The sequence below is a fragment of the Heteronotia binoei genome, chromosome 17 (genome assembly GCF_032191835.1).
Source record: "Heteronotia binoei isolate CCM8104 ecotype False Entrance Well chromosome 17, APGP_CSIRO_Hbin_v1, whole genome shotgun sequence".
Lineage (NCBI taxonomy): Eukaryota > Metazoa > Chordata > Lepidosauria > Squamata > Gekkonidae > Heteronotia > Heteronotia binoei.
In genome coordinates this window covers 38,583,713-38,600,599 of record NC_083239.1, presented here as the reverse complement: position 1 = coordinate 38,600,599, position 16,887 = coordinate 38,583,713, and the positions used below count along the sequence as shown (strand labels likewise).

The 16,887-nt window shown below is 50.4% G+C and overlaps 1 protein-coding gene across 1 annotated transcript in view; it reads right to left on the bottom strand.

Annotated features, from left to right (window-relative positions):
* Window positions 1–590: 590 nt before the first annotated feature.
* Window positions 591–16,887, bottom strand: part of VSIG10L (V-set and immunoglobulin domain containing 10 like) — a 39,392-nt gene continuing 23,095 nt past the window's right edge. Inside the window, exons 6-11 of the mRNA XM_060258526.1 lie at window positions 16,574–16,846; window positions 11,174–11,461; window positions 9,411–9,515; window positions 4,036–4,097; window positions 3,299–3,424; window positions 591–683 (exon numbers count right to left, since the gene is read on the bottom strand). Coding sequence (XP_060114509.1) covers window positions 591–683; window positions 3,299–3,424; window positions 4,036–4,097; window positions 9,411–9,515; window positions 11,174–11,461; window positions 16,574–16,846 — 947 coding nt within the window. The remainder of the gene's footprint in view (window positions 684–3,298; window positions 3,425–4,035; window positions 4,098–9,410; window positions 9,516–11,173; window positions 11,462–16,573; window positions 16,847–16,887) is intronic.

The window sequence follows — 16,887 nt, the reverse complement described above, 5'->3', positions numbered from 1 at the left end:
CAGAAGAAACCGTCCCAACGAGGCCTATGGCCATCAGGCAACTCCCAGTGCCATCTTCTCAAGCAGACAGCTCCACTGTACCTTCGTCTAAAGGCCTGCAATCACCACTATCTCATACACCACCCTCCTTTGCCATCAGCATAAGTGGATCACTCTTTGTAAACTTTGGGACGCTCTGTGCATTGCTCTTAGAAAGCCCTTTGCATCCTGCACCAAGGATTCCGATTGTTCCTCAGTCAAGTCCATTCCCACAGGCAAGGCGATATCCTCAGTGCAGCCATGGAAACCTCAGAATCCCCAAAATAATTTTTCTCTGTATCCTACACATCTCCAAAGCCAGAACTCCATGGCTGCGTGCAACATGCCCAAAGGATTTCTCACTAGGCACACCGGTCTCCTGGACCTGGGCTTGCTAGGTTGCTGCCCGGCCAGGCATGTTCAGTCCTCCTTTCTGTGCCAGGGAAAACCCAGGTTCAGGTTCCAGAAGCTTGGTCCTTTCTTAAGACACACTTCCATTTCTGCAGTCCCACGTGGATGTGCGGTCCGCGGTTTGCTCCCGAGTCAAAGTCTCACGACGCACCATCTCAAGGTCACACCTGAGTAGCGTTGCGAACATTCGTGCCGGTGGGCCGGGGAAGTGGGGTGGCAGAGTTGTTGTGCTTTCTATCCCTGGTATCAATGGGCTGTGTGGAAGTGGGAAGGGGAGATAATGGGTTAGAACAGGGGTGTCGAACATGCAGTTCAGGGGCCGAATCAGGCCCCGGAGGGCTCCTGTCAGGCCCCCGAGCAACTGGCTGTCATCTGCTTCCTTCTCCCTCTCTCTTGCTTCCTTCCGCATAGCAGCTTGCTTTGCAAGGCTTGCTCAATTGCAAGGAACTACGGAGCAAAACCTCTATTTTCTCCATTGGCTGAGGCTCCTCCCTTAGGGAGGAATAGCTTGCTTTGCCAGGTTCTCTCAATTGCACAGCAGAACTACTGACGCAAACCTCTCTTCCTTCTATTGCTGGGGAAGGAAGGAAAGAAAGAGCCAGAGCTTCCTTTGCCCAGTTCCCTGGATCCCATGGGAGAAATATAAAGAAAGCGTCTTTAAGACCGATGAATACTAACATTTTAAGCACGTTTTAAGTTTTTAAAAAATATATATTTGTGTTTGTCTGTGTTCTTTATCAAATTTATGTCTCCGCTACCTAATCTTAAATAGGTACACACATGACCCAGCCCGACATGGCCCGGCCCAACAAGGTCTCATTTATGTCAGATCCGGTCCTCATAACAAATGAGTTTGACACCCCTGGGTTAAAAGGTCTTACGAAGGAAGCAGGGATTTCCCCTTCTTTGGAACCATCACACGCACACACCCCGCCCCATCTTCACTTGGGGAATTTGCCAGGAGACGCCTATGACCACAGAGGAAGAAATGTTCTGGAAGAAGCTGGCCCCCGTCGGCAGGTCCAGGTTTTGGGGGGACCTGGGCGAGAGAACAGGGTTGGTCCTGCCACTAGGCAAACTAGGTGATCGCCTAGGGCGCTGGCCTTGCTGAGGAGCTGAATGCCCCCGTGTGACTCAGTGACGTTATCACTGTGGGGTGCAAGACAGTCTAGGGCCAGCCCTGCGAGAGAATTGTAGCAGGGGCTCTCTCACCAGCGTGCAAATAAAAGCATCATTCACCCCTTTCGCAACTCTCAGTAGCAGAGAAGCAAGAAAGCCCTAGCCACATGTTTCAGATTCGGATGCCAGACTCCAGGTGGGACCTGGGGATCCCCTGGAATTGCATTTCATCTCCAGACTATAGAGATCTGTTCCCCTGGAAAAAATGGATGCTTTGGAGGGTGGACTTTATGGCATTGTCCCTGTCTTCCTTAAGCTCCATCCTCAAAACTCCAAGAATTTCCCAGGCTGGATCTGACAACCCTCCCCTCCCCCCATCCCTCGTTGGTGGCCAGGGGGATCTGGCAACCCTCTCAGGGTACATCTCTTTTGTTTGGAAGAGCCAATGTGCCTTCATTTTACAAACAAAACTGGGAATTGGTATCTGGATAAACGCGGGGCCTGAATCATGCGTTCAGATGTACATATATCGACTGCAACATGAGAACTGCTCAAAGAATGGATAAAGACAGGGCTTCCTTTGTGTGTGTGTGTTTTTTTAAAGCCCAGCAGGAACTCATTTGCATACTAGGCCACACCCCAGGTCACCATTGTTTCACACGGGGTTTAGTAGGGAAAGCGCAGTGGAGACTCATTTGCATATTAGGCCACACCCCTATCGCCATTGTTTCACGCTGGGGGGGTTGTAGGAAAACCCAGCAGGAACTTATTTGCATATTAGGCCACACACCCTGATGGCATCATTGTTCCACACAGGGCTTTTTTGTAGAAAAAGTCCAGCAGGGACTCATTAGCCTATCAGGCCACCTCCTTTGATGACAAGCCAGCCGGAACTGCGTTCCTTCTCAAAAAAAGTCCTGAATAAAGAAAAATACCAAGCGTTTACACAGATTGCACATGCGTTCACTGGACTCTGCAAAGAGGCTTCAGGAACAGGGCTTTTTTTGAGCAGAAATGCACAGGAATGCAGTTCCGGCTGGCTTGACGTTGGGGTGTGTGGCCTAATATGCAAATGAGTTCCTGCTGGGCTTTTCTACAAAAAATCCCTGTGTGGAACAATGGTGATATCAGGGGCTGTGGCCTAATATGCAAATGAGTTCCTGCTGGGTTTTTTCTACCCCAAAAGCCCCGTTCGGGGGGTTTGGTAGTGGAAGGGTAGACCTTTGGGAGCAAGACTCACCCAGAAACAGACTCTGTGCCATGTAAGGTTGCCAACTCCGAGCTGAGAAATTCCAGGAGATTTGGGGGTGGAGACTGGAGAGGGTGAGCTTTGGAGAGGGACCTGAGCAGGATATGATGTCGTAAACCCCACCTTCCAAGGCAGCCATTTGCTCCAGGGGAAGTGATCTCTTCAGCCTGGAGATCGGCAGTAATGCCAGGAGATCTCAAGGCCCCGCTTGGGGGTTGGCAACTTTGTGCCAGAGATATCGGAACCTCTTCAGTAGCCAGGGTTCTCATCAGAACTAGCCTCTGCGCTAACCGGAGGAGGAATGCTTTGCTGCCAGGAATGGGATCTGGAAAGCTATGCAGGGGGAAATTCCTCTCCACCCCATTCCTGGGTCTCTTGTGTCCCAGCGCAACACTGGGGAGAGGGGGTGGGATTGCCAAAGTCACACAACGGGAGGGCTCTTCTGCACCCAGATCTGGGCACTGCATCTAAGCCAAAGAGCTGTATGGAAACAGGCCTTACCAAGGTCGCCAGCCCCCCATGTCTGCGCAGGTGTTCCTCGTAGGTGATGCTGTAGAAGTCCGAGTCTCCAGAAGACCAGCGAGGATTACCCCAAGAGGGCTCGTTGGACTCCCTGCCATGCGGAAACTGCAATGGGGATGAAAGAAGAGAAAGATACCATGTCAGAGACACCAACATCCAGAGCGGTGTGGCGGTTAGGGTGCCGGGAGAGGATCCGGGAGACCCAGGTTCGAATCCCTGCTCTGCCCTGGGAGCTTGATGAGCGTCATGCACTCTCAGTTTAGCCTAACTCACACAGATTTGTTGTCTTCTCTGTATCATTCCAATTTTAGTATACGTGCCGCCAAAGCGAGCACCACAGCTTCGTTGTGAGCAGGGGTGGACTTCTAGCAGGAGCTCCTTTGCATATTAGGCCACACACCCCTGATGTAGCCAATCCTTCAAGAGCTTACAAAAAAGAGCCTTGTAAGCTCTTGTAGGATTGACTACATCAGTGGGTGTGGCCTAATATGCAAAGCAGCTCCTGCTAGAATTCCACCCCTGGTTGTGAGGACAAGATGGGGGAGAGGAGAATGACAGAAGCCACTCTGGGGCCCCCACGGGGAACAAATGAATTAAATAAATAATCAGAAAAGGGGGAGGGGCTTCTTCATTGTACTTCCTCCTACAGACAGGCTGCCCAGCACAATGGGCCCTCACCTTCTCAGCCTCCTGGATTATACCCCAATTTCTCTCACCTGGCGAGAAAGGTAATGTTGCTGATTCTCCGGTGGTGTGGGGGGGACTTTCCGTCTGCGGGCTACAAGAGATGAAAAACGTTAGGGCCTCGTATTGACCAACGGACTATCTCTGAATGCCAAAATATATGCAATGCATGTGAACCAGGAGAATGTATACCCCCTGACTTCTACTTTGCTGGGTGAGCTACCAACTCCCATTTGCATGAAGCCAACTTCCTCTCCTCTTTTTACTACGATCAGCCAGTTTTTCTTTCTTCATTTTTATTTTGTGACTATTTGATGTTGGAGCAGGTAGAACTGGATATCGACGTGCAGGCCTCATTTTGGCAGGGGCTCACGGGAGCGGAGTTTTGGAACCGCTAAATTTTATTGTGCTCTTTCTTTCTTACATCCCCACCCCAAATACTTGCTTCTGGGCTCCGTTGTTCAAACCCCCTGTGGGAATTTTGTTGAACTCTAAGATCTGACAAATTTTCTAACATTCTAAAATGGAAGCAGGAAAGTGGGCGGGGCTTCAAGATGAGGGGTTAAGCTTCCAAACTGATTGGTTAGAGGAGGGGCAATCCCTTGCCTTTTCTACCCATTGTATAAATGTTCCAAAGGACTGCAGTGACTTTCACGCAACAGAGACATGGTTTCGGCTGGTCTGGACCAGGGGTGGCCAAACTGTGGCTCGAGAGCCACATGTCGCTCTTCCACACATACTGTGTAGCTCTCAAAGCCTCCCCTCCCCTGCCCCCATGTATTGGCCAGCTTGGAGAAGGCATTTGTCTCTTTAAATCACTTCTCCGAGCCAAGCCCTTTAGTGGGTGGGAGAATGCATTTAAAGTTAAAATTACTTTCTGTCCGCCTCTCCCTCCTTCCTCTCTCCCCATATCTATTTTCCTTCCTTCCTTCCTTCCTTCCTTCCTTCCTTCCTTCCTTCCTTCCTTCCTTCCTTCCTTCCTTCCTTCCTTCCTTCCTTCCTTCCTTCCTTCCTCAAACACCTGAGGTTCATGTCTTATGGCTCTTAAACATCTGGTGTTTATTCTATGTGGCTCTTACGTTAAGCAAGTATGGCCACCCCTGGTCTGGAACTTTGCAGTCATTTTACACTTTCAGATCTCATTGATTGGAAGGAGCTGATCAATGGTTTCTCGCATTGTGGGGGACATGATGTAGTAGCTAAAGTGTCAGGTTAGGATCCAGGAGACCCAGGCTCAAATTCCCACTCATGCCATGGAAGCTTTCTGGGAGAGGCTGGGCCAGTCAACACATTCCCAGCCTAACCTACCTTGCAGGGTTGTTGTTTTGAGGAGAAAGCAGAGGAGAGAAGGGTCTCCATCAGGGGAGAAAGGCAGGGTATGACTAAAGTCAATGAATTGACCCATTACATTAAGGCTACGTCATCTGTCCTATACCAGCCGGGAATATATGGGAGGAGTGGATGCGACATCACCATTTGCAGAATGTGATCTGTTTTAAAGGTTGCTATGTTGTTTTATTGTATGAACTCATTTTAACTCTGTATATTTATGAATTGTTGTTCCCCGCCCTGAGCCTGTTGAGGGAAGGTCAGGTTATATGAATGAATGAATGAATGAATGAATGAATGAATGAATGAATGAATGAATGAATGAATGACCAAATGAAACATCCAGGTTTCATCAGCAGCCTTTTTGGCTGTCCCTAATCAAGACAAACCACTCAGAGCCAGTTTGGTGTTGTGGTTAAGTGTGCAGACTCTTATCTGGGAGAACCAGGCTTGATTCCCCACTCCTCCTCTTGCAGCTGCTGGAATGGCCTTGGGCCAGCCATAGCTCTTGCAAGAAACGGCAGCTGCTATGAGAGCCCTCTCAGCCCCACCCACCTCGCAGGGTGCCTGTTGTTGGAGGAGAAGATATAGGAGATTGTAAACCACTCTGAGTCTCTGATTCAAAGAGAAGGGCGGGGTATTTTATTTATTTTATTCGATTTTTAGCCCGCCCTTCGCGTAGAACAGGCTCAGGGCGGGATACATCATAAAAACAGTCCATGGTAAAAACAGTAAAAAAAAAACAATTTAAAATATAAAATCTAAAATTACAAAGATTAAGATGGCAGTATCTGCCACAGAGAAGTGACCTATTGTCCAAGTCCGGCAGATCTTGTAGTGCTGGGATGGAATGAGGGGGGGAGGCTGATAACAAGTGATGCCCACTGCCTCAGCTGAAAGCCTGGCGAAAGAGCTCTGTTTTACAGGCCCTGTGGAATTGAAGCAGATCCTGCAGGGCCCGGATCTCCAGGGGGAGCTCATTCCACCAGACAGGGGCCAGGGCTGAAAAGGCCCTGGCCCGCATTGAGACCAGATGGACATCTCTGGGGCCGGGTATTACCAGAAGTTGTTGGTTTGCTGACCGTAAGGACCTACAGGGCTCACACAGGGAGAGGCGGTCCTGAAGGTATGCTGGCCCCTGGCTGTATAGGGCTTTAAAGGTTAGTACCAACACCTTGAACCGGATCCGGTACTCAATGGGTAGCCAGTGCAGTTCACGCAGCACAGGATGGATCCGTGCCCGTATAGGTGACAAAGTCAACATCCGTGCAGCAGCGTTCTGCACCAGCTGGAGTTTCCGGAGGAGGGTCAAGGGCAGCCCCACGTAGAGAGAGTTACCATAATCTAGCCTGGAAGTGTCTATTGCATGGGTTACTGTGGCCAGGTCGTGGGGGTTGAGATACGGGACCAACTTCCTGACCTGCCTCAGATGGAAAAAGGCCGATATGGCAGTGGTGGTAACCTGGCCCTCCATAGTTAGAGAGGCATCCAGAAATACCCTCAAGCTCTTCACCCTCGATGGGGGCATCAATGGAGCCCCATCAAAGGATGGGAACCTGATCCCTGACCCCAGCCCCCTGTAACCTAGACACAACACCTCCGTCTTCGATGGATTCAGTTTCAGCCAGCTCTGTGGCAACCAACCAGCCACGGCTTCCAAAGCCGTACCCAATTCCTCTGGGGCTGAATCCATGTGGCCATCCATCAGTAGATAGAGCTGGGTGTCATCTGCATATCGATGACACCCAGTCCATACCTCCGGATGATCTGGGCAAGGGGGCGCATATAGATGCTGAATAACACTGGGGAGAGAATTGCTCCTTGCGACACACCACATTGTAATGGTTCACCCCTAAGCACCACCCTCTGTCCCTGACCTTGGAGAAAGGAGACCAGTCATTGTTGGGCCAGCCCCCATATCCCTGCGTCGGCGAGGCGGTTGGCCAACACTTCATGGTTGACCTTATCAAACGCTGCTGACAGATCAAGAAGGATCAGCAGCGCCAAACTGCCTCGATCCAGATGCCTCCGGAGATCATCCACCGAGGCGACCAACACTGTCTCCGTCCCATGGGCAGGGCGGAAGCCGGACTGGAAGGGATCCAGGACAACAGCATCCTCCAAGAAAGCCTGAAGCTGCGTTGCCACCGCCTTCTCCACTACCTTGCCCAGGAATGGCAAGTTTGAAACTGAGCGGTAGTTTGCTAGGACCGTAGGGTCCAGAGATGGTTTCTTCAGGAGAGGACGAACCACTGCCTCCTTCAAGGCCTTCGGGAATGCCCCTGTTGAGTGGGACAAGTTGATGATCTCCCTCAGGGGGGTTTGTATGCCGTCACTGCAGGCTTTAATCAGCCATGACAGACAAGGATCGAGGGGGCAAGTGGCAGGTTTCACAGTAGCCAGGGTCTTGTCAACTTCATCCTGGGAGAACAGGCTGAAATGGTCCAAAACTGGACCTGAAGACGGGCAAGGGGCTTCCAGTTCCATTATTGTATCAATTGCGGCTAGAAGGTTGCGGCGGAGCAACAAGACTTTATCTGCAAAATAATCCGCGAAAGCCACACAGCCTATATCCAATTCCCTAGCGTTTGGCATGCCCTGAGGCAAAGATGTTAAAGACCGAATTAATCTAAATGAGCTGGGCGCGATTTTGCAGAAGCGATGGAGGCAGCATAGAATTCCTTCTTTGCTGACTTCGTCGCCATCTCATAGGTCTTCATATAAGATGTTCTTGCAGCTTCATCTTGAGCCTTCCGCCACGCTCTCTCTAGTCGTCTCAGCTCCCGTTTCATCCGCCTCAGCTCCGGGAAATACCAAGGAGCCAAGTTGGTACAGGGGTGAAGAGAGCTTCAGGGAGCGACCACATCAATGGCTTCAGAAAGACAGCTGTGCCAGTCTTCCACCAGCTCATCCAATGGGCCGCCAGGGAGAATTGGATCCCGCAGAGCCTCCTGGAACCTATTTGGATTCATTTGGTTCCGCGGGCAAGTGTAAATCCGCTCGCCGCCTAAACAGGAAGGGTTAGGCGTGGATAGCCGGGCCTTCAGGACAAAGTGGTCTGACCATGGCACCACATCCATTGTAATACAGTCCACTCCAATCCCCGAGGCAAAGATAAGATCTAGTGTGTGACTTGCTTGATGTGTGGGAGATTATACAACTTGGGAGAGCCCTAGTGCTGCCATGGAGGACACCAGGTCCTTAGCCTGAGAGGGGGTCACATCCTCTGAATGGACATTGAAGTCTCCCAGAACCAATAGTCTGGGATACTCCAATGCCCAGGCGGATATAGCCTCCATCAGGCCAGGCAGGACACTGGCTGGTGTGTTAGGCGGACGGTACACCAGCCAAATGGCCAAGCTCTCCTCAGCATCCCTCACCAGGCCTTACACATTCAATGCCAGCAATCCGTGTCTCGGGGAGTGTCCTGAAGGAGAAAGTCTCCTGAATAAGCATCGCCACACACACACTCCCCTGCCCATTAGTCCGGGACTGGTGGAGGACTAAAACACCTGGGGGAGCCAGCTGCCTCAAGGCAACGGTTTCACCATCTCGCACCCAGGTCTCGCTCACACAAGCCGGGTGTACCGGCTGTTCCACCAGATAATCCTGGAGGACAGAGGTCTTATTATTGATAGACCTGGCATTGCACAGCACCAGTGTTGGAGAAGGGGGTACTTTCCTATCCCCACAACCAGCATCTCTCGGGATGGGACGAAGGTTGGAAGGGGACCGAGCATATCCATATCTCTGTCTCCTTCCTACAAACCACCTTCTCCCACCGCCATACTTCCCACGCCCCAACAGCACTGAGATCCCCGACCCCAGTGTGGCCTTCCCTATTGGAACCTATTTGCCCAGCCTGGGCCCACTAGGTCTCTGGAGGCAGACACTGTGGCGTACAGCTTTGGTTAAATCAACACTGCAAACAGCAATAAATCTGCAGTCTTCTTCTTTTCCATCTAATGGGCCACCCTGAGCCCGTTAGGGGAGGGCAGGATATAAATTTGATAAAATAAATAAATCCAATGGGCTTGTGGTGAACCCTCAAAGAAGCCCTTGACCCTGCATGGCTCACCTCGGCAGAAGAAGATGACCAGGAAGATCAAAAGGAGGATCAAAAGGAAGCCCAAGATGGAGCCGATCACAATTCCGGCAATGGCACCAGCACTCAAGTACGGCTCTGCAAAACAGAAGTCAGGATTAGAGACTCCGAGTTTGACTGATGGTTTTGCCATGACCACAGAGCGGTTTACTGCCATCTTTCCACCCCTTCGAGGCTCTGAAAGACTGACACACACATATGAACATATGAAGCTGCTTTATACTGAATCAGACCCTTGGTCCACCAAAGTCAGTATTGTCTTCTCAGACTGGCAGTGGCTCTCCAGGGTCTCAAGCTGAGGTATTTCACACCTATTTGCCTGGACCTTTTTTTGGAGATGCCAGGGATTGAACCTGGGACCTTCTGCTTCCCAAGCAGATTCACACATCTGCTAGGGTTGCTAGGTCCTCCCTCCCTCCGCGCTGGCAGGGGACCGGGCGGGAGGGGGGGGTAGGGTTGTTATTGGGATATTTGTAAGTTCCCTCCCTGATGTCATGAAAGAGTTAACCTGTTTGTTTATGGTAACTGGTAGTTAGCTTTAGAGCCAATAAGCTGTCCTGCACATAGTTCCCACTAGCTTGGGGGGGGGGGGCACGGAGCACAGTGGAAGGGAAGGGAGGGGGCTGGCAGCGGCAGGAAGGTGGCGGTGCAGGTGCCGGCCAGGGAGCCTGCCTGGGGCACCATGCACCCTAGGGCCGGCGCTGGTCCCAGGTTCAATCCCCGGCATCTACAGTTAAATGTTTTGGCAGTAGATGATGTGAAAGAACCCAGAGAGCCTTTGCTAGTCTGAGTAGACAATATTAACCTTGATGGACCAACGGTCTGGTTCAGTATAAGGCAGCTGCATACGTTCAAGCTTCTTTAGTTAATGGGACAGTTAGGATGGCCTCCTTCTGTGATCTTAATTCTCTGGGCAAGTAAGGATGGGAGAAGACAGTCTTTCAGAGATCCTGGTCCCTAGCCATCTAGGGCATCCAAAGGACAAAAACAACACCTTTGAATATGCCTAATAAGTACTGGTTAGAGCAGGGGTGTTGAAATGAGATCCATATCAAATAAAAATGAGACCTTGTCAGGCCAGGCCACGTGTGTCATAAAATGTAATGCCAGGTAGTAGAGAGAGAAACTTTTTAAAGGACACGAACACAAATATTTTTTTTAAAAAAAACTTAAAAGAAAACATGCTTAAAAGATGAGCACTCTTGCAGTATTTTGTTTATCTAACAGTTTCTGGTGACTGACACCTCTTGCTCTGAATTATTGCATCAAAATCTGGAGACAATGTCTGTGCTGTAGCAGTCTTGAGTATGCTGTTCAGGTTCAGGTGTGTATCTGTAAGTTGCGAACCTACTTTTGATTTATCGACATTCATCACAGAAATTTCATGGTCAGTGCTTTGAGCCTAAGACACAGGGGAAAAACATGAAATGGCTGGGCATTGAGAGCTTTTGTACATAAGTTGCTTCATGTGCTGGTCAGCCAATGGAGAAAACAGGCTTTGCTAGCTCCTGCATGACGGAGCAAGCCTGGCAAAGCAAGAAGGAAGCAAGAGAGAGAGAGAAGGAAGCAGATTATAGTGAGTTGCTTGTGAGCCTGATAGGAGCCCTATGGGAGCTTGATCCAGCCCATGGGCCGCATGTTTGACACCCCTGGGTTAGGGCAAATGGTGACTGATGTGACTTCATTTTGAGAGGTTGTTCTGCCATACACTTTCTCTCCAAGCCTGCAAAGCTCACCTGCCTGGAGGGTCAGGACGTGAGAAGAGTTTCCAGCCTGGGTTCCCAAGAAGGGCACCACACGGAAGGAGTATGAGGACCAGGGGTCCAGCTCAGTCACAGTGACGGACCGGTTGCCAGCGTCCAGACATTCCACCATTTCCCACGCTGAGGCAGAACGGCCTTGCGAAGGTCCTTGCATCTGGATCCGGAAGCTGGTGACCGCTGATCCACTGGGAATCTTCCAGGTGATGTACGCAGATCTGGGATTGGGTTTACGGGACACAGTTGACTCTGCGACGGTGGGACCTGCGGAAGTTGGGGAAAACAAAGGCTGGTCACGTGGAGTCACTTCTCTGATGCAAGAGAGGTTAAAAATACAGGATAAATACTCCATTTCACAATAACGGCTGTAGGCGGGGTCTGGGAAAGGTGAACTGGGCCTCCCAGGCAAAACCAGGAAGGCTGCCATTTTTTAAAACTGCAACTGTGCTTTTGTTAGTAGCATCAAAAACAACAGAGTTCGGGTAGCACAAACATACACCATATATATGTAGCATGGCACACAGGGTCCAGGTTGGGAAACACCGGGAGATTTTAGAGGTGGAGTCTGAGGAGGGTGGGGCTTATGGAGGGGAGGGACTTCAATGGAGTCTAATGCCACAGAGTCCAAAGCAGCCATTTTCTCTAGGGCAGGGGTGACCAAACTACAGCTCGGGAGCCACATGTGGCTCTTCGTCACGTATTGTGTGGCTCTCAAAGCTCCCACCACCCTGTCACCTGGCTTGGAGAATGCATTTAAAGTTAAAGTTGCTTTCTTTCCACCTCTCCCCCCATCTATTTGTCTGCCTGCCTGCCTTCTTGTCTTGCGGCTCTCAAACATCTGACGTTCATGTCTTGTGGCTCTCAAACATCTGATGTTTATTCTATGTAGCTCTTACGTTAAGCAAGTTTGACCACCCCTGCTCTAGGGGGAACTGATCTCACTCACCTGGAGATCAGTTGAAATAGCAGATCTCCAGACACCACCTGGAGGCTGGCAACCCTAAGCACATCATCATCATTATCATCTGCCATCCTTCTTCTCAATGCAGACCCAAAGTGGATTACATTGCTCCCCTCTCCTCAGTTTTATCCACGTAATAACCCTGTGAGGCAGGCTAGCCCGAGAGTGTATAACCGGCCCAAGGTCACCCAGCAAACTCCATGGCAGAGTAGGGATTCAGAATTGGGTCTCCCAGATCCTAGTCTGACACTCTAACCAGGGGTGTCCAACATGCAGTCTGGGGGCCGAATCAGGCCCCCGGAGGGCTCCTGTCAGCCCCCCGAGCAACTGGCTGTCATCTCCTTCCTTCTCCCTCTCTCTTGCTTCCTTCTGCATCACGGTTTGCTTTGCAAGGCTTGCTCAATTGCACAGGAGCTACAGAGCAAAGAGAGCTACAGAGCAAAACCTCTGTTTTCTCCATTGTCTGAGGCTCTTCCCTTGGGGAGAAAGGGGGGAGGCAGAGCTTGTTTGTATTTATTTATTTATTATTTTAGTATATTTCTATTCTGCCTATTCCCCATAGGGCTCAGGGCGAAGTACAACATATGAAAAAACAATAAAATACAATAAAAACATTCTCTAAATAGACAACTCAACAGTACTCAGATTACCATGTCATCACATATTGCCCAGCCCAGCTGTCTCACATCATAGCAGTTTTTATTCCATTTCCTAGCACAGATGACAGAGCTGGCCGGGGAGGCCAACCAGATCAAGAATAGACGCCCGCAACCTCAGCTAAAAGCCTGGCGGAACAGCCCTGTTTTACAGGCTCTACGGAAGGCTAATAAACCAGGTAGGGCCCGGATCTCAATAGGGAGCTGATTCTACCAGGTCGAGGCCAGGACTGAAAAAGCATGATTTGGCCCCTGGGCCACATGTTTCAACACCCCTGAGAGTTAAAGGGTCTGGGAGAGCCAGGTTTAAATCCCTGCTCTACCATGGAAGCTTGCTGGGTGACCTTGAGCCAGCTTAGGCTTCCCAACCCCCCCGTCCTGGCGGGGCACCCCTGAATTTGCAGCCTCCTCCCCCGCTCCCCAAAAATCCGGAAGCGGGCGGGGGGAGAGCATACGTGTATGCTTCATGTTGTTGTAGAGCTCCTGATCCATTTGTAAAATGTGTGCCCCTTTAAGGCTGGGCAGGAAACAGGAAGGGTTTCATTGGAAAGGGTCAGTAACAGTTTCCATGGGGAACGGCCCCTCCCTTTCTTTTGCTTTCGTTTTCACAGCAAGGAAAGTTCTGCAGGAAGAAGATCTAGTAAGTATTTGTGTGTGAGAGAGAGGGAGGGGGCAGGGGATTCCTTGGTTTGGAGGCCCTCCCCCCCTTCAGTTAGCATGGGGAGGGGAGGGAAATGTCTACTGGGCACTCTGTTATTCCCTACGGAGAACGATTCCCATAGGGAATAATAGGGAATTGATCTGTGGGTATTGGGGGCTCTGGGGGGCTATTTTTTGAGGCAGAGGCACCAAATTTTTAGTACAGCATCTAGTGCCTCTCCCCAAAACACCCCCCAAGTTTCAAAACGATTGGAACAGAGGGTCCAATTCTATGAGCCCCAAAATATGGTGCCCCTATCCTTAATTATTTCCTATGGAAGAAAGGCAATCAAAAAGGTGTGCTGTCCCTTTAAATGTGATGGCCAGAACTCCCTTGGAGTTCAATTATGCTTGTCACATCCTTGTTCCTGGCTCCACCCCCAAAGTTTCCTGGCTCCGCCCCCAAAGTCCCCAGATTTTTCTTTAATTGGACTTGGCAACCCTAAGCCAGCTGCATACACACAGCCTGACCTACCTCACAGGGCAGTTGTGAACAAGGCTGCCGACTGGGTTGGGAAATTCCTGGGGGGAGGTGGAGCCTGCAGAGGGCAGGGTTTGGGGAGGGGAGGGGCCTCAAGGGGGTCTAATGTCATAGAGTCCCCCTCCCAAAATAGCCATTCTCCCCAGGGGAACTGATCTCTGTCATCTGGAGGTCAGTCATAATTTGGGAGATCACCAGGTTCCACTTGCAGTTGGGTGTAGTGGTTAAGTGTGCAGACTCTTATCTGGGAGAACTGAATTTGATTCCCCACTCCTCCACCTGCAGCTGCTGGAATGGCCTTGGGTCAGTCATAGCTCTTGCAGAGGTTGTCCTTGAAAGAGCAGCTGCTGCCACAGCTCTCTCAGCCCCACCCACCTTGCAGGGTGTCTGTTGTGGGAGGAGAAGGTATAGGAGATTGTAAGCCACTCTGAGTCTCTGATTCAGAGAGAAGGGCGCAGTATAAATCTGCAGTCTTCTTCTTCTTCTTGGAGGCTGGCAGCACTCACCCTCCTTGTGAAGGTGACACGAACGAGAGGAGAATAACATTAAGCCACTTTGGGCCCCAACTGGGGAGCAGCACAGCGTGCAAATGAAGAAAGCGAGGGTGTAAATGGAGTACACAAGGACTACAACGGGCACCATCTTAGGAGAAGAAGAATTGCAGATTTATACCCCGCCCTTCTCTCTGAATCAGAGACTCAGAGCGGCTTACAGTCTCTTATATCTTCTCCCCCCACAACAGACACCCTTACAGAAACATACAGAAGAGACCCCCAGGGTCATCTAGTCCAACCCCCTGCACCATGCAGGAAATTCACAAGTACCTTGCCTAAGTTCACGGGATCAGCATTGCTGTCAGATGGCCATCTAGCTTCTGTTTAAAAACCACCAATGTTCCCTCTAAATTGCAGAGTCTTGTGAGCAAAAATTCTACTTTGTGAGCTACTGCATAAATGATTGTGCTCCGGGGTCATTCTTCCTGAGCTAAGACAAAAATATGTGAGCTGGTGGCTAAAAATCTGTCAGCTTGCTCCCACTAACTAGAGGGAACACTGCCCACCACCTCCTGAGGAAGTCTGTTCCACTGAGGAACTGCTCTAACGGTCAGGAAGTTCTTCCTAATATTGAGCTGGGAACTCTTTTGATTCAGTTTTAACCCACTGGTTCTGGTCCAACCTTCTGGGGCCACTTAAAACAATTCTGTACCATCCTCTATAAGACAGCCCTTCAAGTACTTGAAGACGGTGATCATATCACCTCTCAGCTGCCTCCTCTCCAAGTTAAACATGCCCAGCTCCTTCAACCTTCTTTCATAGGACTTGGTCTCCCAACCTCACACCGTCTTGTCTTGCTCTCCCTCCCCGCCCCCCCTCCCGCTCCACCTTGCTCCCTCTCTATCTTTCCTGCAATGAAGGAAAGGTCCCCTGTGCAAGCACCAGTCGTTTCCGACTCTGTGGTGACGTCGCTTTCACAACATTTTCACAGCAGACTTTTTACAGGGTGGTTTGCCATTGCCTTCCCCACTCATCTACACTTTCCCCCCAGCAAGCTGGGTACTAATTTTACCGACCTCGGAAGGATGGAAATCTGAGTCAACCTCAAGCCAGCTACCTGAAAACCCAGCTTCCACCAGGGATCAAACTCAGGTCATAAGCAAAGCTTAGGACAGCAGTAGTGCAGCTTTAAGAAGAAGAAGAAGATGAAGATAGAAGATATTGGATTTATATTCCGCCCTCCACTCCGAAGAGTCTCAGAGCGGCTCACAATCTCCTTTACCTTCCTCCCCCACAACAGACACCCTGTGAGGTGGGTGGGGCTGGAGAGGGCTCTCACAGCAGCTGCCCTTTCAAGGACAACCTCTGCCAGAGCTATGGCTGACCCAAGGCCATGCTAGCAGGTGAAAGTGGAGGAGTGGGGAATCAAACCCGGTTCTCCCAGATAAGAGTCCTCACACTTAACCACTACACCAAACTGGCTCTCTGTAAACACTCTGTGCCATGAGGCTCTGCGAGACAGTGACATAATTTTGGAATTTTGACGTTTCAGTGCCATCGGAGACTGTCTTTATGTTTTATTGTGTTACGTTGAATTGTTGCGATTGTTTTAATGCAGAGATGGCCAAACTTGTTTAATGTAAGAGCCACATCAAATAAACGTCAGATGGTTGAGGGCCGCAACAACATCAGGTGTTTGAGAGCCACAAGGCAGGCAGGCAGGAAAGCAAAGTAAATAGAAGGGGGAGGAGAGGTGGAAAGAAAGCAACTTTAAATGCATCCTCCAAGCCCCCAGCTGAATTGGCTCAGATAAATGATTTAAAGAGACAAATGCCTTCTCCAAGCCAGCCAGCGGGGTGGTGGGAGCTTCAAGAGCCACACAATAGAGGTATAAGAGCCACATGTGGCTCCCAAGCCACAGTTTGGCCACCCCTGTTTTAATATATGGTTTCTACTGTTGTTCACCGCCCTGAGCTCTGTGTATTCAGAGACAACAGGCAGTCTGTAATTTTAACTAAATAAATAGGAAAATCTATACATGGATGTATCCCCCAGTTTTTCGGTTCCTTGGAAGGAGGAGCTCACCAATGAGAGTGAGATTGGCACTCTGGGATCCCAGCGGATTGGAGCAGCGGGCGCTGTAATTCCCCAGGTCTTGGGGGGTGGTGAAGTTCAAGATGGTGAGCCTGGTTCCATCAAGGCTGAGCTTGTAACGGTCTCCAGCGGGAACCAGTGGCTGCCCGCTCTGAAGCCACTCGATCTCGGCCGGGTTGAAGGTGCCCTGACAGCGCATTTCCATGGCAACTGTCCCTTCCTCCTCGGAGGCCTGGAATGAGAGGAAGACCCCAGAGGGGGCTTCTGTGGAAGGAGAGCAAGTCGAGTTGATGAACCAAAAGCTT